Source organism: Cyprinus carpio, chromosome B7, assembly GCF_018340385.1.
Source record: "Cyprinus carpio isolate SPL01 chromosome B7, ASM1834038v1, whole genome shotgun sequence".
NCBI classification, from domain to species: Eukaryota; Metazoa; Chordata; class Actinopteri; order Cypriniformes; family Cyprinidae; genus Cyprinus; species Cyprinus carpio.
The window spans coordinates 35,849,314-35,870,905 of record NC_056603.1 but is presented as its reverse complement, the minus strand read 5'-3'; the positions used below and the strand labels follow the sequence as shown (position 1 = coordinate 35,870,905).

General features: G+C 34.3%; 2 protein-coding genes across 5 annotated transcripts in view; one reads left to right on the top strand and one right to left on the bottom strand.

Moving 5' to 3' along the window:
* The window catches only part of pde5ab (phosphodiesterase 5A, cGMP-specific, b), a 49,406-nt gene extending 40,302 nt beyond the window's left edge, over positions 1-9,104 (top strand). For all 4 annotated transcript variants that reach the window (XM_042728456.1, XM_042728457.1, XM_042728455.1 and 1 more), the window contains exons 13-21: positions 3,100-3,225; positions 4,049-4,143; positions 4,244-4,331; positions 5,397-5,497; positions 5,663-5,740; positions 5,831-5,894; positions 6,825-6,899; positions 7,032-7,115; positions 7,595-9,104. In XM_042728456.1, coding sequence (XP_042584390.1) covers positions 3,100-3,225; positions 4,049-4,143; positions 4,244-4,331; positions 5,397-5,497; positions 5,663-5,740; positions 5,831-5,894; positions 6,825-6,899; positions 7,032-7,115; positions 7,595-7,714 — 831 coding nt within the window. In that variant the 3' untranslated portion in view covers positions 7,715-9,104. The remainder of the gene's footprint in view (positions 1-3,099; positions 3,226-4,048; positions 4,144-4,243; positions 4,332-5,396; positions 5,498-5,662; positions 5,741-5,830; positions 5,895-6,824; positions 6,900-7,031; positions 7,116-7,594) is intronic.
* Positions 9,105-13,476: 4,372 nt separating this feature from the next.
* LOC109065503 (mitotic spindle assembly checkpoint protein MAD2A-like) lies at positions 13,477-19,623 on the bottom strand. The gene is made up of 5 exons (XM_019082472.2): positions 19,454-19,623; positions 18,447-18,593; positions 17,553-17,673; positions 17,286-17,389; positions 13,477-14,391 (listed from the first exon to the last, which is right to left on the bottom strand). The coding sequence occupies exons 1-5, from the start codon at positions 19,515-19,517 to the stop codon at positions 14,219-14,221; spliced, it is 609 nt and encodes a 202-aa protein (XP_018938017.1). The 5' UTR covers positions 19,518-19,623; the 3' UTR covers positions 13,477-14,218.
* Positions 19,624-21,592: the final 1,969 nt, after the last annotated feature.

Genomic DNA, 21,592 nt, shown 5'->3' with positions numbered 1-21,592 from the left:
GCAAGTAACACATTGAATTTAAAATAAAATTTTGAAGTGTAAAGACTTAAACACTATTTTTCTCTGTTTTTTAAATGTATGACATAACTGTGATTTAGAACACTTAACCCCACTCCACCTCATGCCTAACAATGCCCCTTAGCTGTTCTAAAATCACTGCAAACCACAGATTAAGCCATGACGTGACTAAGCAACCACATAAGAGTGCTAAAATCCAATCAGAAAACCTTCCACAACCAATAACAATACATAGCCACCATGCTCTGGCAACCACGCACAACACCTGAGTTTTCTTCTATACTTAAAGGGATAATCCACCCAGAAATGAAAATCATTTACTTTTAATCTTTATTTCTTTTGTGGAATGTAAAAGTCGATTTTTAGAAGAAGCAAAGTTTTGGTTCCCATTGACTTATATTGTATGACAAAAAATACATAGAAAATCAATGGGAACCGAAACGGTTTAGTTACCAACATTCTTTCAAATCTTTTTTATGTGTTTCACAGAAGAAAGAAATGTGTACAGGTTTGTGGGTGGAATAGCCCTTAAAGAGTTTATATATATATATATATATATATATTTCCATTGATGATAACAGTATATCTGAAGTTTTTTTTTTTTTCATTTTGCAGCCAAAAGTTGAGCAAAAGCAATCTGTTCGCTCAACTATAAATAAATGTTGCAAATAATTCTGTGGAATCCATTCAATAAACCCTCACAAAGAAGAAAATGAAGAGCAGTCCTCTTTCTCATGCAGTTTGAACTGCAATTGCCAGATCAGGTTCAGCTGAATATTAAAGCAAAACATCAGGCTTTACCTCATGTTTGACCGGCTGCAACAAGCTCCTTTTATGGCATTCAGTGTTAGGCAAGGCATCTTCCTGGCAGGACATGAAGTCTCCTTTTTTATTGGTTTTCTGGGTGTGACTTACCCCTGACTGAGTGAATGAAAGCAGGTCTACTAGAGGCCACCACAGTACAGAGACCTGATCAATCACAGGCTGCTCTGATAATATACATATCATATGACAACATCATATGAAATTAATCATGTAAACTGTGGGAAGTTTACTTAGTGTTTCAGGACTGTGTAAAGAATTAGTGTCTTAAAAGTATCTAGTCTAATCAAACTTTACACGTTTCAAAGTACGCACTTCACGTTTTAAACCTAAATAAATGAAATGGCACTTCTGAACTGGAATGTCAGTGTCACTGTGTCATCAGTGGCCTAGAAAACTGTTTTGTTGACATCACAAAAGCACCTAATTTTTTGGGTAACCCTCATGTTTTTGGATTCTTTCGGTTCCAGGATAAATTAATCTTAGTTTTTAAATAACTTAGTGAATAGGATATTTTAAGAAATAAGAAATAAAAGCCCTCTGATGGATTAGCCATCTGTGTCCCTCTCCTGTGGTCAGAGACGCTGGCTCCAGCATCCCCGTGACCCTACAGAGGCCAATCGGTTTGGAGATTGGATGGCTGGATGAAAATAATCATAACAAATATCAAAAAGCATTGACTTTTGATAGAATCATTTTTCCATGATGATGTGCAACAACAAATATATCAACAAAATAAAACACAAATTAAGTAACGGTATGTAAAAAAATAAATAAATAAAGTACAATTAAAAAAAATAAATAAAATAAAATTATTTACTTAATAAAATATTGGGATTCAAGTGAACATGAAATAACAACCTATGTTACTTAGTTATTCAGAACCCATTTCAATGTGGCTAGATAACCAACAAGAAAAAAAATGTTTAGTAATTAATTTGAAATGTGAAATGTTGGCGTTACATACCAGAATGAAACAACACATAAATGTGAGTTTGGTAAAAAGAGATAAATAGCAATTTAGATATAGGTTCAAATTAACCCATAGCCCATGTGACCTTACTTTTTGTTGAATGATTAAAGATTGAATTGTGCACTTTAAGACTAGGAAAAGTAAATTTGGTAAAAAGTCAATTGGGCTAATTCTGATTTCTTCATGACTTAAGATACCACATTAAATAAAAATGTGAGTTTTAGTCGAAATCCCACCTCGACATCCTGTTTCATTCATATGGAAGCACATGGGTAGCAAAATTTATTTTGAAATGTAATTTGCAAAATGGCAATGCGATATGTGACCCTGGACCACTAAACTAGTCTTAATTGTTTGTTTTTCGAAATTGAGATTTATACATCATCTGAAATCTGAGCTTTCCGTTGATGTATGGTTTATTAGGATCAGACAATATTTGGCCGAGATACAACTATTTGAAAATCTGGAATCTGAGGGTGCAAAAAAATCTAAATACTGAGAAAATTGCCTTTGAAGTTGTCGAAATGAATTCTTAACAATGCATATTACTAATCAAAAATGAAGTTTTGATATATTTACAGTAGGAAATTTACAAAATATCTTTATGGAACATGATCTTTACTTTATTTCCTAATGATTTTTGGCATAAAAGAAAAATTGATCATTTTGACCGATACAATGTTTTTTTGGCTATACCCCAGCGACTTAAGACTGGTTTTGTGGTCCAGGATCACATATATAAAATGGCGATGCATTTCTTTATTTAAATTTATATTCTCCCATACATATGTGCAACGTTTAGTGCAAAATGAAAATGAAAATTCTATTATATAATTTGAATTTGCCATTTCCTACACTAGTTTTAATATGTAAATTAAAAACATATTTTAACACTTTATAAGTTGCAAAATTAAAATGAAATTACCCAAATTGTACCCAAATTGATTAGATGTTTAACATGTCCAGGCAACTCTGTAGCAAAATTATATTTAAATGCCATTTTTCCTAAATGCATTAAGACTTATGGGTATTTTTCCTAAATGCATTAAGACTTATGGGTAGGATACTTGAGATCGCATTTTCATCGTGCTACAGTGAGATTATTGTGGCAAAATGCAGTGTGAATTTCAAAATGCAGTCTAAGCAAAAGGTGCAGCAAAATGGTTGCAAAAAAGGTGATTTAAATATCTTTTATTTTTTTATATAATTTTTTTAATCCCTGCAGCACTCTTTTTTATTCAGGCTAATCTTTATACCTATAAAAAGAACTATTAACCTTGTTTCAGAGTTTGTGTCAGTGGATCTTAAGCGTAAAGAAGAACTACAGGAAAAATGTGGTCTACCACAACTGGCGACATGCCTTCAACACCTCCCAGTGCATGTTTGCTGTGCTGAAGTCTGGGCGGTTTCAGGTCAGTGACTCTGATAACAAACACAGCACAGGCAAGGGTCACTTCAGCATTGTGGCGTCTGGCATACAAATTGAGTTCAATCTAGCCTAGCATAAATCAGTAACCATACTAAAACCTATTAACACATAGCGTGTTTGTCTTGTAACTAAACAGTAACTAGGATATAAGCTTGCTTATCTTTATATTAAGGTGTACAATTCTGGATTCAAGACTGCTAGCACAAGTACAGTATACAGAATAGTAATGATTATAAACAATTATTAAAAAGATTATTGTACAGCATTTTATTTGCTATCCTTTTTATTTTGTAGTAATTGCTCATTTGAAAATGTCAAAAAGCTTTAGGCTGTTTTCTTTTATGGAGAAACCAGTTTATAGTTATAAGAAAAAAATGAAACTAGCAGAACAGTTTTATTATGCGTTCCACTATAAATGTCTTCTGTTGTTTACAGTGGTAGTTAATCATTTGCATTTATATACTTGTTTTAGACTGATGGAAAAGGCATGCTTTCTTTGAAATAGTAAAAGTCTATCAGGAACAGTGTGTTGAGCCAAGTTGTTACAATTACTCACAATCACTAATTACTGATGTTTTATGAATTATGAATTGAGAACTATTAATTAAGTCTTGTTTTAACATGCCAGCTAAAGTCTAATTGGATTTAATTTGCCTGTTTACCAGAAAGTAATTACAGTTATTCAGATTTACATATGACTGTGTTTGTTTTTGGATATCATGGCTATATTGTGCAGTGCTTTTTAATGCATTAATCAATCACATAGAAGAGTGATAATTTTGTAAAGCAGTGTTTTCACTTTACAGAGTAATCTGAGTGATTTGGAGGTTTTGGCTTTAATGATTGCAACGTTGAGCCATGATTTGGACCACCGAGGTGTCAACAACTCCTACATCAAAAAGTTTGTGCTGACTTTAGTTTGGTGTATAAGCCTGTGTTATTAGCAACCAGATGGATATGTAAAAATGAGAATGATGCAGCATATTTGACTGTTTTCACAGAAGTGACCATCCATTGGCCCAGCTGTACTGCCACTCCACAATGGAGCACCACCATTTTGACCAGTGTCTTATGATACTCAACAGTCCAGTGAGTATATGAGTTTTAAACATCTCATTAATCTAATCAAGAGTAAATCACTCCTGCACTGTAAATCCAGAGTAGCTTTTAAAAGTAATATCCTATTTTACAGGTAATAACAATCTGTATCTTAGAAAACAATTAGCTGTTCAAACCACATTTACACACAGGGAATAATTACTCTCATTCACATTCAGCAAACTCAATAAGAAAGCCTGGGACCATGTTTTTCTCATTGTCCAGGGGCTTGATGTTGTTATAGTACCATGCTGACCTTATCCCATGGTTGCCCGGCTTGGTCTGCAATGTACTGTAGCATTTGTTGAAATAAAGCTTCTCTATTAGCCCATACTTAAGGTTGTTGATTTAAACTTTTGATAAAATTTGGCATATAACATGTCCACACTATTTGCGGTATAGATATGATACCTTAAATTATGTATCTTTTTGATGAGTTGCGCTGTTACTTATATACTGTCAAATGATGAAATGTGTGAAATTATTTGAAGGAGGTACTCTAGACAAATACTAAAGAGAATATAATAAAGACTTGGGTGTGGGGTCTTCTGGCAATTAAAGCAACCACCTAGAAAATCACATAGCAACTACCCACCATGAGTCAGCAGCCTACACTGTTCAAAATAATGGTCCTTTTTTTGGCATTTATGGATTCATGAAGAACCTTTAACATTCATGGGACCTTTCCATTGCACAAAAGTAATAAAACTAATAAAAATGTTTATTTAAAAACTGTTTACTGAAAGGTTCTTTGGGGAACCCCAATTGCTTCATTACTGCAAAACCCCCCTTTATTTTTAAGTGTATATTGTGTGAATACTTAAAGAACACATTGAAAAAGCATACATAGTCAGTTTAATTATTACACAAATATGTTATATATTTGACCAGATTCATCTTTTTTGTAAACAAGAAACCCCACATTTTACATAAATGCCCTCAGGTACATAACCATGTAATGTTTTTTTTACGCTGCCACATTGTAACTGCATTCATCTGCTTCCATTCATCTTGACATAATGATAGACAAAAGGTCCTACTGTCTCGCTCTCTCAGGGTAATCAGATTCTGAGCAGTCTTTCTCTGGATGAGTACAAGGCGACATTGAAGATGATTGAGAAGGCTATTTTGGCCACTGACCTGGCTCTCTACATGAAGTAGGTACCAGATGTCATATACAGCTGAGTCGAAGGTGCTTTTAGAAACCTTAAAAATGGATTTATACATTTGACTTGTATTTAGCTATTTAACTAGCTGCATACAGTAGCTAATTTCTATCGGTTTCTTGCTGTTTGATCATAATGCTATCTTTGTTTTTACAGAAAAAGAACAGAATTCTTTGAGCTGGCTAAGAACAGTCAGTTTGTATGGGAGGACGATTATCACAGAGATCTGCTAAAGTAAGTATCAAGCATTCAGGAAAGAAGTATACGATTATGTATGAGTTAGTCGTATATATTTCTTCGTTCTGATGTTATTGTCTTCTGTAGGTCGATGCTGATGACAGCATGTGATATCTCTGCTATTACAAAGCCCTGGCCAGTACAGAAGAAGGTAAATATGCAAGTATACATATGATTACATTTACAGTAAAAGCCCACTTTCAAAGCTCACTCATATAAAATCAGCAGAGAAGCACAAGGACTTAAAATTGCTTTTGAAATGTTTATCCATAATGTAAGCGTTATTGCATTCAGTGAATAGCGGTTTGTAGATACTTTGACATTATGTAGCTTTATGAATTTAAAGCATTTACAGTCTTCCGTTCCTTTACATAGACAATGTTTCTAACCTTAAATTGGTTTAACACACTCCATCCAATTGTTTTCAAAATTAAAACCACATCATACGCACTCCTGTTCCTCTACTCTTCCTTTCATGGTTTATGACATCATCACCAGCTCCTCTCTTCCATTAATTTTCTCTCTTCAGTAATTAACAAGCTTGTTTGCTGATTAGCAGAGGGTGGAGGTGCAGCTGCAGTCCTACTCAGTGTAACCTAAGTGACCATAATTTAGACCTTCACACTCTCAAACATAACCAAGAACAGAGAATTATACGAACTCATGACCTATAGACAGACTTATATTTACTGTATGGACATGAGGCTATGGTAAAAAATGAAGTACTTTGTTACTATGAATCTTTTCAAAGGGAAGATAGATGGACACCAATTGTTCATCATTGATATGTATTGATTCACATACTACAGAATTCACATACAGAACATATTGAGCATTCACAGCATTCCATTTTAAACTTCTTAGTGTCATATCTATCAAATCTTTAACCCTAAATATCGCAGATGGCATTAATAAAAAAAAAAAAATCTGTGAGGGTGTGGTGGAGACAGCCAACTAAAAACAGACAGGAAAGTGTCATATCATTTTCAGAGTTGATCAGCATTTGATGTGAAATATTGACAATTTTGTTCACCAAAGGAAGTACCAATTCAGTAATTACCATTTATTCATGTTTCAACAGATAGCAGAACTGGTTGCCACAGAGTTCTTTGAACAAGGTGATAAGGAGCGGAGAGAGCTAAACGTTGAACCTATTGTAAGCTCTTTACTTACTCTATGAAAAAGGTTAATTTGATGTTTTATAAGACTGGAGCACTTTAGAACCAGGTCAGTAACTCTCTGGAGGATGGGGAAAATGACAGTAACCATGTGACTTGATTCTTTCCAAGATCTGATGAACAGAGAAAAACAGGATAAAATTCCCAGCATGCAAGTGTCTTTCATTGATGCCATTTGTACACAGTTATATGAGGTAAATCATATTTTCTTTTGTCATTTATATTTAATATCATTGTTAATTTTATGCCTCCAAACCAGCTAAAAAAAAACAAAAAACAACTTGACTCAACCAATAGTGCAAGTTTAGAGCAGCCCTACCGGTTTGGTGTCTAATGTGAAAATACAAATCACACAAGTTTGAGTTTTAGTGTACATTTTCTTTCATTGTCTTGATACATTTATTGAATTATTATATCATTAACTGCTTTTTTTTTGTGGACCATCATGGGTTGGGTGTGTGTATTAGAATACTTCAATCTGTGTGGGAGTTTTAACTCATGTACTCATCTTCATGTCATTTAAACTTTTATTCATCGCTCATATTTTAAAAATATCTAAAGACTGATTACATTTTGTCTGGGGGGGGGGGGGGGGGTGTCTTATCTATTCAGTTTCATCAGTGATGACTTTTTATTGTCCTCCTGCTCTCTTGCCATGTGTTTTTGTGAGCAGGCGCTGACAGGTTTCTCAGAGTACTGCTCCCCCCTGCTGGAAGGTTGTAGAACGAACAGACAGAATTGGAAGCTGCTTGCTGAGCGAGGAGAGGAAGCTTTGCTAAATGGAGGACTGTAACTTTTCTTTTGGAATGCAGACGTCCTTGGACTATTCACATCTTTCCCTGCCCCTTTCCCAGAAACTAAAGGATTACAAGACACTGGTCTGATGATATTCACCTGACGGCTCTCGCCATTTCACAAAACACACTGGAGCAGGTTAAAAGTGCAAGATTGGGTTATAGATGCATCAGAATTAAGTCCATTTTTAAATTGAGACTGCTGTGCTATAAAAGACTTGATGAAGAAAAGAGGGCTTGATGGATATTTACCTGTGCAGGTAACCCAGTTGATCAAGAAATGTTTTAAAACTGTGACTAAATTATCTTGACTCATAAAAGGAATGTTCCAGGTTCTTTCCAAAGCATTTGTTGCTGTTAACAAGGAAAATCACATCAACTCGTTTCTTAGTTTGTAAAAACAAAAAAGACATTTAGGCCACAGTTACACACTCACAGTCAAAGAGGTAAAACATTCCAAAGGCAGAAGCATACAGGTTGTATTTTTGTAAGTAATTATAAAATTGTAAAAAGTTGTAAAACTGTAGAGTAGTCTAAATAATAAATCTCCCTTTTAGCAGTGGAACTACTGTTCTAGACAGATTCATTTCTGCGTTACCAGTGTAATTCCTGTGGGTGGAGTTGCTCCATGTAAACAATACTTTGCAGTTAAAACTCTTTCTGATTTCTGGTAACCATAAACATGGCTGGAGTTGAGATATGAGGTATAAGATTACACAGATAAGCTTAGCTAGCAGTTCTAGCATTTTAGATTTGTGTGTACAGCACCATGTGTTATGTTTATCTTGTTGTAGCTATACTTTTGAAAAGCATGAATTTGAACATTTATCCTGGTGCAGTGCCTTCCCTCACAGATTTCCTAATTCCAATCTTCCTGTTTTACTCTAAGCATGATTCTTTCTTGTTTTTATAACATTTCAAAACTATTTTACATTATAATCGTCAGCATATCAGCTTGTATTGAGCCCAGAACATTCCTTATTTATTGTTGTTGTCTGTTATTTTTTGTGGAGCTCACTCACTGAATTACTGAAATACGCACATAAACATAAATCTTATTTTGCTATATTGCACTGCTAAAGTAAGCTGACATAAAAGGAACACATCATTTTTCACTGTTTAACCTCATCCCACGTCACTTTGTATTACACCATTATACCATGTTTTAGATTATTTTTTTTTTTCACCTACATTGCATACAGTTAAAGAAATCAATAGCCTGTGTTATGTGAAATTATTTATCATCTGTTACACAAATGTGTTAGATTCACAACAAATACTTGTTTTGGAGTGTAATGGAAATAAGATGTCTGTAGAAATGTAAAGTTCAAAATGCTGTCACTGTGTGCCCATTTGGCATGTTCAAAAAGAAACCTATTCCACACCTGACATGTTGGAAAGTTATTTTATCATTTTTCATCAATTATATAAAAACATCAAGGATGCACATTTTTTCTGTATATAAAAAGGAATTTATAGTTGACCAGTTAACAAATTGGATGGAAAGGTTTACATTTTTAGGTGCTGTAGCTGGTTATTGTTTTACCTTGTTTATTTTTGTATTTCACTCAAATACTCCTGTAGTGTACAATAATAATAATAATAATAATAATAATAAATATAGCTGCAAGCAGCAATTAAAGGGCCAAGTACATCAGAGTGCTAAAATGAAGAGCTAAAGAGCTGCCTTTAATTACTCAGTAAAGACCTGGGGCCATATGTATAAAGTACAATTTTAGTCCTAAGGGTTGTAATTTTACTCTTATTCCTAGACTTAAGAATAAGGTTCCTAGGGGTTAAGACTAGGTCTCAGCTCCTAAATTATTTAAGAGAGCTAGAGAGGTGTCCTAACCTAGTTAGAAGTAACAAGATGGCAGCAAAGATGAGGAGACAAACACTTTCCAGTGAAGATATGACATATTGGAGTTATATGATGATGTGGAGTTGATAAAACGAAACTTGATTTTCAAGATCAAAAAGTCATTTTTATTTAATTTTATAATTTTTTTGTAACTGACAAAGTAAGAAGTTTAATTTACCTCCTCCACTCAACAAGTCAATGCTCTAACTGCAGAAATGTAGTAATTAAATTTTTTTGGCTGGAAAATTGGAAAAATGCAGCAATGCATTGGTGATGACACAGTAAGCAGGGTCTTACATATTGTGGCACTAACGCCACCAAACACAACAGTGGCCAAAAGTGATGGGTGAATTTATTTTTTTAAATGACCCCACATTTCACTTAAACCATTAAAATACAAACAAAAAAACGAAAAAAAAAAAAATAAAAATACTGACCAGTTTTGCCAACTGCTTTCAATTGAAAGTACCTAAAACTGGTCACTTAATGTTGCTAGATGACCTCATAAAGGTGAGTTCACTGATCTATATTTATATTTCTATAGATCAGTGAACTCGCCTTTATGACGTCATGTGAGAGTCTCGGAATGTACATAAGGTTTGTCCAAGAAATTGATTTTGTTGCTAGGCTTTTGAAAAAAGTCTCTAAAGGGATGAGGAAGTCACTAAATCTAGTGACAAAAATCACTAAATTGGCAACATTGGCACACTGACTACAACATAAGTTATTAATATTTCATTGGTCCTCTTGTTTTTGCATGTGTTCATAATTTTTTTGTATGACAGCATGCCAAAAGTAATGACTGCACATTTGGCATGTTTCATTTTGTTATTTTTAATTGTAAAACAACTGACTCTAAGCAACTATGCAATATGCTTACAAAATCTAGCACATTTACTTATTTATTTATGGGTAAAGATGTCCAATTTCCTAGGCCGGACCTCACTTTTGGCCACTGCTATATGGCAGTTAATTAACTTTCCAACTGACCGCCAAATCATATTGCAAAAACAAGCCACTTTTATGAGGATTGTGGGCTTTCTTGGAGTTGTTGGAGCCACTGATGGAACTCCATGTTCACATCATTGCTCCAACTGTAAACGAGGAGACATACCAATAGAAAACTAAGCATCAGTAATAATTTGTGATAATTTTACACAGTGCAAAGCATTTTTAAAAATAAATACATTTAAATATTACAATTTAAATTCTTAATTAAATTATTTTATTGTAGTTACAATTCATGATTAGTGTTGTGCTGCTGTGACTTTACATGAGCAGGCTCACTATTGGCTGATTCAGAGGTCGAGGTCAGCCATTTTGTGTTCTTAGCTCACAACACGTCAACTCAGTCAACATTAAGAATCAGTCTTAGACTTTACTGAAAGTTGCCTTTAGCTTCTTTATAAAAGTCTCCTACTCTTAGAAAGGTCTACTTTTTACTAAGAATTTTTTGACACTTAAGTCAAAGCTTAAGACTATTAGTAAGAGCATTTCTGAGAAGTTTGATACATACGGGCCCTGGGCACTAAAAAATCTTAGTGCTAAGAATTGCTCCTAGAAACAAAATTCAAAGAAATGTGGGTGTTTCCTCTTAAAATTAATGAAAAGATCCTAGTAAAGAAAAAAGTAATTCAGAAAGCATGTCAACCTTCATAAGAGCTCTTTAGGTCAAAAATTGATTGGAGTATTGACGAGGACTTTTGAGAGGCTTGAGTTTCTTTAGCAGTGGAGAACATGGATGAAACATGAAGAGGGATTAGAAATGCATATTTGCACACAATGCATGACAGTGAGTTAATAAGACACTACACATTAGATCGTGCAGTGATCATGTTTGTGACCGATATTATTAGAGACACACTAACATCTCTGACAGTTTAAAAATGCCATAGCACCAGAAATTAAAGTAATCACAACATTAACTATGGCACAGAGCACAGAACACAAAACTGACGCAAACTGCTCCAGTGGAGAACAATGACTGGATCTAAAACCTTCAGATGACGCACAGCTCATTTCTCCATCGCTGTAACTTACCCAGAGTGAAATCACACATCTCGCACTGTACTACAACTAGTTTCTGAGAATGCTGTTTTGAGTCCTGAAAATAGACGGGAGTGAGTTCGGTTGAATGCAGTTGTCACCCCCGTAAATAAACTGTACGACTACTATAAATGTGAATGTAACCGTTTTAAGGACTCAAATACAGGACTGACAACCGTATTCTGATGCTGTGTGAACTTGGCTGTACATATCTGCCAACTGGTAAAATGCAACTTTGCAGCAGTGATGATTTTGGTCGGTCATAACTTTCTCACACAAACAATTACAGAACCTTCAGAACCTTATTGTTATATATATATATATATATATATATATATATATATATATATATATATATATATATATATGGTCACCGTGATTTTGCCAAGCAAGACATGTTCCTGGATCAACAACTTTTGATGATCCTGGAACAACATTACTGTCCAAAAACATAGACCTAACCCAATCCCTACCCCTAAACCTATCCCTACCCATAATTTATTGCTAAAATCAAAGGGAAATGATAGGTGCATAAAAAGAGTGTAGAAGCATCTCACCCTGATTGTAAGCCTAAAACTGACATTTCTTGAAAACGTATCCCTCGATTCTGATCGGTTGATTGGAATGTTGTTCCAAGATGTTGATCCAGGAACATGTTGTACTTGGTGAAATCACTTTCACCATGTATGTATGTGTGTGTGTGTGTGTGTGTATATATATATATATATATATATATATATATATATATATATATATATATATATATATACACACACACATATATAAAGCTAAATTAGGAGCTCTCTAAGAGGATTCTTAGAATGGAGAGCTACCTTCTAGCAGACTTAAGTTCCTACCCTTGCTCCAACCCACCTGTCTGTATTTAAGTAGCCCTGAACACATTGATTAGCTGGTTCAGGTTTGTTTGATTGGGGTTGAAGCAGAACTATGCAGTTGGTAGCATTTTACTACAAAACTCAAAATGGCTGACACCGGAAATTTACTCTGAATCTAAGCAGATCAATCTTATAATGTTTGGTTAAACTGTTCAAAAATTCTAAACAAAATATATTTTTTTATAAATTTTTATATCTTTTGACCACTAGGTGCCAAAAACTACTCATGTGCCCTCAGGTCATGCCTAACACGTGCCAAATTTAATTAGAATGCGCTAAAGTGTTGCAAAAATACAGCCTCTTAACCTTTTTTTGGGCGAAATTCATCAAATTCATTAACACGCTTTACAAAAAAGGTTTGGTCTATCAGAAATCGTTTGATACATTTTTTGCCAGCATTGTCTGAAGATGATTATAGCCAAAAAGTCTAGGATGAGAGAAAAGTAGAGAAGTTCGCTAAATTCAAAACTGCGAAACATCTTGACCCATTGATATTTCAATTTTGGTATGCATTTGACTTCGTATGAGCCAAGGAATCTTGCCTTTAGTCATTATGGTTCAAGAGTTATTAGCAAAAATATGAGTGCATTGGTTGTGCAATAAGAAAAAAAAAAGAAGAAAACTAATAGATACAGTAGGTGCCTAAGCACCTTCGGTGCTTGGACCCAAATAATATTTCTTATAAATACAAATATTCCATGTAGAATATATGGTCATAAAAACTGAATGAATAATTAGGAAAAAAATCTTAAAAACCTTTTTATAAATTGTTTATATATATATATATATATATATAAGCATAGCACATAACACATACTCATCCCATTCTTTAACTACATTTCTTGCTATAAAAGGGAAAGCCCTTCCACCTCTTCTCACGCTAATGAGCCCAACAGGTATTTCTCTGATGTGTCTTCAACTGAGCCATCAGTAATAGAAAACTTTGATGTCCAAAGAATGACAGGTTCAAAGCAGAATGTGCCACCCTGCTTCAGATGAAACACATTTACATCCTTTATTCTGCTCCAAATTTACATAATTGAGACACTACTCCCCTTTATTTGTGTCACCCTTCTACACTCTTTTCAATGTTGGTAATTAATGCAACACTGCTATACAAAATAAAAAACCTTCACTAAATATAAGAGCTACACTAAGCATGTGGTTTAAGTAGATTCAGTCCTCATACAAGGCTTATCTTAAAACATTACATAGCATGTATGTTTTCATTTGCAATTATCAATGATGATTCTCCATACAGTTATGAGAATCATTATGTAGGTATAGTTTTTACTTTTTTTTTTTTTTAAAGGTAGAACCAATATTGCCATAACAATGCAGTACTAATAATGCAGTAGTAAAAAAGATTATGCCTAATATTAAAGGAAACAAAGTCTCTTGGATTTGGGTTGAAAAACAGACCCAGATGCGTTCTTAACACGCTCTGTGCAATTCACACAAGGAAAAGTAAACCTAGATTTTGTCGCCATCTAGAGAATAACTACTGCAAAATATCAAAGAAACAAATCAAGAATACAATCTTGGAAACAAGAAATGTATTTTTTGAATTAGGAAATACATTCTTTAAAATTACAACAAATAAGAAATGAGCTTTATATAGATATATACACAAGGCTGGAAAGTTGAACACAAAACACAAAAAAAAAAATAGACCAGAACACAATATAAAAAAAGAGAAATCATGTGGAGTTTGTCCTCTTGTAGGCCACCATACTCTTCACCTTATGAATAGTAGTAGTAAAGGAACGCAAGCGGACCTCTTCTGATTGGTCAATTAGTTGAGGCCCAGATTCCTCCCATTGCTCAGGTACCTCAAGATCTTTGTCTGTGTAGATCAGAAGGTCGAAAGCACCTGAGTTATAAGAGACAAAAGTTACGTCACATATAAAAGAGAAAAAAAGTCAACAAAAATATGTACCCTGCAACATATCAGCTTTATAAAGTTGTTTAGTTTGCTATAATTCAGCTTTACATGAGTACTGAGTAGGGTGACCACGTGGTTATTGCTGTTAGTTTGATTTTGTGGAACACAAGGGAGCACAATAACTTAGTATTATTAAACTATGTCTACTAAATATAATGAACTGAATAGAAATGTTCTTAAGCAGTGACTAAGTTATGCTACTTGACTAGACTATACAAAGATTGAAAAAATTGAAAAGCAATTTTGCGCTTTTTATACTCCAATAATCCTAGTTTGCAAATTATTAATGTTTTTGTGGTATTGTAATTAATTAAAAATAAAATACAGACAAAATTGAAATTCAGGACACTACTTCAAATTGCAAGACAAAGCTTTCAATTTCAGGACTGACCTCCCGCAAAATGCGGGACTATGGAAGCATACGTAGCTAAATTTAATTTGAAATGTAATATGCAAAATGGCAATGCAACATGTTTAATGGCAATGTATTTCTGTATTTAAATTTACATTTTCCCATACATATGTGCAACATTCAGTGCAAAATTTAAATTCAATTATATAATTTAAACCTGACATTTTCTACACTAGTATTAATATGCAAATTAGAAACATTTTAAAGTTGCAGAATTAAAATGGAATGTATTACCCAAATTGATTAGAAATGTTTAACATGTCCAAGCAAAAACTGTGGCAAAATTAATTTAAATGCTGTTTTTCCTAAATGCATTTAGATTTTAGGGGTAGGACACTTGGGATTGCATTTTCATCATAATACTGCATGATGATTGTAGCAAAATGCAGTGAGATTTTCAGAATGCATTCTGAGCCAAATGCGCAGCAAAAGGGTAGTAAAATGGTAATTTAAATGTCTTTCTTTTTTTTTAAATGCATTGATACTTGAATATATGATGTTTTAATTGCATTTTCATTAAATACCTCGCGATGAATATAGTTCAAGTCATTGTGGATTTAAAAATGCATTCCGAACTGACCACCCCCCTACCTGTCAATCGTTACATCAAGGTGGGGCTAGGCAACAGGATGCACAATAGGTCAATATTCACCGTTAACCAAACGCTTTTCACCTGCCTGAACATCTCTCACCATTTATACTCCAATGGTTCTCGAAGTCAGAAAAGTCATAATGTTAGAAGAATGTTGTCTGTGGTATATTTTCACAGCAAAAATCACCGCAAATTTTGAGAAAATCCACAGCAAAATCAGTCATTTTAGGCTGCAAATATAAAAAAAAGTCCCATGAAATCCTGGAGGGACTGAATTATCATGCGGTATCATGATGAAAATGCAATCCCAAGTGTCCTAGCCCTAAGTCTAAATGCATTTAGGAAAAACAACATTTAAATTATAATTTTGCTACAGTTTTTGATTGGACATGTTAAACGTAAATAATCAATTTGGGTAATAAATTTTCATTTAGTACATTATAAAGCTTTAAAATGTTTTTAATTTGCATATTAAAACTAGTGTAGAAAATAGCAAATTTTAATTATATAACTGAATTTTACATTTTGCACATAGAAAATGTATGGGAAAATGTAAATTTGATAACTGAAATACTTTGCCATTTTTTACATCACATTTCAAGTTGAATTTTGCTACACATATGCTTCCATACGACACGGGCGGTCACCCCAGAACTAGTCTCAGCATCAGACGTCACGCACACGGACCACTGGCTAAATGTCTGATGCATATGGGACACAAAAGTGGAAACACTTCAGGAGTGTCGGAGTCGTCATTGGATTGGTTGAATTCTACAGGATTTCCGTGAGATGTGTGTGTCGTGTTCTCTAACGCTCCGCCTTGAAACAAAGATGCCGTGGCGCCAAACCCCCTCACGAAAGAAGAAAGCCGCCGTGTTTACAACTGTGACGACGAGCGCTCATCAGGATCAACTAAACACTGAATTTTGTATGCAAAATATTTAAAGTTCGCGCCATAGAATCTTTAAAATATGTCCAAGAGTTTTACACACCGGTCTGTTATTGTGGCGACATTTCCATTCCTCAAAACGTGACGATGAACGAAATGAACTGTGATTGGTTGTTTGACATGTCCATCAAACGGCCACATGGGCGGGCCTTGGCCAATGAAAGCTGCCATGAATTCCTGACCTTCAGTCTGAAGGCTACGCGAGACTACCCTAGAACTGAGTATGCAGTTCTGTAGATGATGTTGTCATACAAAATACTATTTTTATTTTTGGGTTTAATTGTGACGCTCTCCAAGAGACCTAAGTGGCTAAAGGCTAATATATATTTGTAGTACTATTTAATCAATGGCATTAGGGCTGGGAGATATATCGAACGATATGATCAAGCGTATCTAGTCAGTAAAGCCAGTTCCCTGATTAGCACTAAATCAACATCACCTGCTTTTAAATGGAGCGGCATTTAATAGACAGAGCCGTAGTTCACTGACAAGCTACGTAATATCGCATTCATTATCCCAGATGAATCCCCTTCGATAATGAACGCGATATTGCGTCCCTTGTCAGTGAACTACGGCTGTCTATTAAATGCCGCTCCATTTGAAAGCAGGTGATGGCGATTTAGCGCTAATCAGGGAACCGGCTTTACTGACTAGATACGCATGATCATATCGTTCAATATATCTCCCAGCCCTAAATGGCATATGCAATATTGCTGGGGAAAAACAACTCTTAAAAAACTTGTTTTCTGAAATCTTATATTACAGCAACTATAAAAAATTATTTCATACAAAATATATAGCACACGATGACCTTGATCTTGTGGAGTGACTGTGCATGGATCTAATGATCACATGCATAGCTTACTTACAGGCGGTTTCTAACAACGGCAAGAAGGTGACTGTGGCAGTGATCTGTCTGATAACAGAACGGATTTCCTCTTGGATAGCTTTTATGGACTTCTCCCTGGGTGCGCTGGAAAAGCCAAGGTATACAGTTCTTTATGCACATTCATATTTGCATTGGTCAGGTAAAAAACTAAATCACTTTTAGCTTCTCATCATTTTATCACAGGATGTGATCTAATATGAAAATGTAATTAATAATCCTTCCTCACAGATTAAGTCTGATTACGTACCTGCTCTCCTTTGCCGTCTTGTCACACTCAATATCAAACTGCCATCGCTCCAGCACCTCATTAGTCTCCAGGCATGTGATGACCACCACCAGCTTCTGAACTGTGCAATCAAACAACCATTCTGCAACGAAGAGGATGAACAATGCTAAAGAACTAAGAAGGTTCCATTTCTAGTCATGACTGTATAGCTCTTTTCTACTTAAATAGAGAAAGACTGAAATCTCAGCCAATTCTATTGTTTCTTCAGCTCAAATCTCACAAAAATACAAAAACATCTATATTCTAAAAAATAGCTGTTAAAATAATCTTTTTTTTTTTTTTTTTTTTTGCTGAGACTGGCTGAAAATTTACTCTCCCTCCAAGATGAAGTATGACTTATTTTTTTCATCAGAACAGATTTGGAGAAATGTAGCTTTACATACAGCTTTTAACTTCAGAAGAACTTAATTGATGGACTGCAGATTCCTTGTCGATTATTGTAATGTTTTACCAGCCGTTTGGATTCATTCAAATTCATCTACATCTTATATGGCATTTTCAGCAAATTGTCATTTCTGGGTGATTTATTTATTTATTCACTTGTTAACACCATGCCAGCATCAAGGCTTCATTTCTGGGTGAACTATCTCTTTAACAAGGCAACTGAATAAATGTAAATTGGCTCTTTTAACTGTAAGGTGGGACTATCATTAATTCTACAGACACATTTAGTGTTGTGGTACCTTGATCAAAATGGCAATTGAGCAATATATTTAGCATTACAGTTTGCCATTCAAATACATTTAAGTGTATCTGAATGCACCTATTAAGTATTACTACTATGACACTGCATCACCAATGTTAATGAAACAATTAACTGTTCCACAAGATGTGGTACTTTTATTGAAAAACAACCTTTGAGTTGTGAGATGACATTGGTGAGGTAGTTCTTCAGCTTTGCATCTGTGGTCAGTTGAAGGCTCATGTCATATTGTGTAACTCTGGTGAAGGTTTCTGCTGGGTAGATTCCTCGCTGGTACAAGATACTGTTGATACCGAACGCTACAGACAACAAACAAAGGACCCGTTTCATTTCTTTTCTGAAACAAAAAGGCAAAGCACACCACTGCATACCAAAATGTATTTCATTTTCCAAACGAACTGCTCTGTAAGAACGATCAAAGGAGCTAACAATTGATAATGCTAACATAATTATAACCAAAAATAAAGCCTTCTGTACTATATTTTCTACACAAATTTCTAAGGCCTAAACTTATTGACTATGACTACTATTACATGCCTTCTGTCATATGATTGGCAATTTACATTACACCCTTTTTCGCAAGTAAAAGGCCTTTTAGTATAGTTATAAAATGTACTCTTTTGCTGTGCAATCTTTTCTGTTTTTTTTTTTTTTAATTGAACGTAAGAATAACTTTTATATTGTTAGCAATATTTCAAGATGAACACTTGCAGAAAGTGCTCACCTTAAAGTTCTACTGAAATTGTAAGTTATTCTGAAGCAAAAAAGGTTTAAATTTAAATTAAAATTTAGTTTAGTTTATGAGCTACAGAATCCTAATATATCAAATATGATACTCAATTAAAAACATATGAAAAAAAAATCATTTTAATATGTACTTTTAAAGCCATGCATTTGAGATTAAAACAGCAAAGCCTTGTCATAATAAATAAACCTTAACAAAGGTCCGTGTCTTTTAAGCGACACTTCAGACACCACACTATTATTTTCAAAACTGAATTAAAAAAAAAAAAAATAAATAAAAAAGAAATAAAGTTATGACCAGTCTTGAAGAGAAAAAAAAAGACTAACGTTAACTTTTTATGCATCGGCCCCATGTGAGACATCCACGACGCCATGAAACTCATTCATCTGCCCCAAAACGATTAACTTTACTTACAGAAAAACTCAGCAACGAGTTCTGCACTCCCCTTCAGCGTGATTCCTTTCAAAGTCTTAGACATCTTGTATTTAGTTTAATTTTAGTTCGTTTCTGTATGCCTTGTGCCCTCCTCGCTTGCTGCCGTTCTTCTTAACCGCCGACAAGTTTGAATCTGGACGCTGCGACTGACGCAGGCGCATACGTCTTTGTGACGAACCCGGAACTGCTAGCGTTCCACGTTCAGAGAGAAAAGAAAATTTTTTTTATACTGATTAATGCTCAAAATGTTTATGACCAAGTCTTTATTATCAGCCCTTGTTATCAACATTTTACAAGGGCGATAATATTATAATAAGCAGAATAAAATGTTACAAAATGGGCGTGGTTTAGAGGCCCAGATGTTTTCAGGATCTAAATAAAACATTCTTCAATGGGTATTATACCAGTGTCATTTTTCTTGTGTAAATTACTGTACAGAGCAGTTGTTCCCAATAATTTCTTCCTTGAATCCCCCCACCCATTTTATAATGTCAAATTTGATAATAAGAACAATCCATATGTGTATTTCAAATTAAAGCATATTCATACTTAAGAAATCTGTCTGTTTTTTTTTTTTTTTTTTTTTTTTTTTTTTTTTGTTTTGCATCCATTTTTTACCTCAAGCATATAAATGCATAGTCAACTTTATCACATGTTACTTGTTACTTTTCTCAGCACTGTTCGAAATTGATTAATCAAAGCCTTTTGTGATTTGGCATATTATATTTTATTATACTGGGAGTTTGACTCTTTAAGAGCTGGCCAGCTAGTTTAAATTTAAATAACGCCAGCACCAAAAATCGCAGCTGTCCTCATTTACCCTTTTCAATTGCTACCTTCTCTGTTCCCCTATCCGTGTAATAACACGGCTGCAGGATATTAAATTGTATATAATTTGGTTATGTGAGGGAGTCACAATCAATATGAGACTCCTAGTCCTACCTGGAGAGGTAGTAAATCTGAATTTATTTTATATAATTTTGTTAATATATCTGGGAGGGGGACAAGACCTTGAGCTGTCAGGAAGGTCAGGAATTTGCCTCCTGCTGGTATTTGCAGTCACTACACCATTATCACTGTGAAAGAAGGCCATTGAATTTTATTTATGTATTTTTATTTTTTGATTTCAACATAACAAATGCTGTATTTTGTGTTTGTTGCTTGCCATTCCTTTTATCAGCCACAAGCAATATATTTTCACAAAGATAATGACCTCAGGAGGCCATGCATGAAGTAGCAACCCAAAACAGTTCCTAAACTGTTAACTGTGCAAAAGCAACCACAATGACTTAAAATAAACATTGTTTACAAAGATGTATATTAATATTACAGTTGTAAGGACATGTCACGCAAGCTGTTGTTCTTTGCCTAATACTGACAAATTAATTTGCTTTTTTTTTAAGTAAGCAAATGATGAAAATTTTTTTTTATGAAGGAGTTTTTTGAATATTATTTTTTATTTTTTTGGTGATTGTTGTCATTTTTTTTATTTTTTTTTTATTGTTGTACTATAATTAAAAAAGAAATGGACTGTGAGCTATTTGTCTCTTACATTTTTTGAACCCATTTAAAAGCAGCTTTATTCAATAAAAGAAACTCTGTAAACTGACATTGCACATGGCCTGTGGAACTGTGTCATATTTCTTGCTGCTTTTTACCACTTAGCAACGGATGTTTATCCATCCACTGCTGTGCAACGCTGAAATACGACTCCAATCATCTGTCATCCTGTATGTCATCTGCCTGCTTCCTGCTTCCACTATCCCGGTTGTTCAATACCCCCTTACAATAATGCAAAAATAGTCATTATTGTTGTACAGTGTGAGAAAAATTACTCTACAGTATATTGATGTGTTAGTTTTTGCTCTATGCCTTTTAGCCTTAACCCACTATCCCCTCTTAAAAGACGTGCAGCTGTATTTTCATACATGACAAGTCCCAGATCATCTACTAGCTGCCACTGATTTTGGATTCTTGAGTTCATAACTGCCTACAAACACTCTTTTATGAAACATAACCTTAGACTACAATCAGCCTTAAGACTTTGAACGTAAAAAAACTAAAACCTACTGTAGTTTAAAGCAAGTGTTCATTTGCAAGAAATACTTCAAGGACAAG

What these genes read in the sequence shown, in the direction of transcription:
- LOC109065503 (XM_019082472.2), bottom strand. Translation starts at nt 19,517, where the DNA reads ATGTCTAAGACTTTGAAAGGAATCACGCTGAAGGGGAGTGCAGAACTC. An exon ending in TGTCATCTCACAACTCAAAG is followed by an intron (nt 17,674 to 18,446) that starts GTTGTTTTTCAA and finishes TCTTCGTTGCAG; the next exon opens with AATGGTTGTTTGATTGCACA. An exon ending in AAGACGGCAAAGGAGAGCAG is followed by an intron (nt 17,390 to 17,552) that starts GTACGTAATCAG and finishes TGGCTTTTCCAG; the next exon opens with CGCACCCAGGGAGAAGTCCA.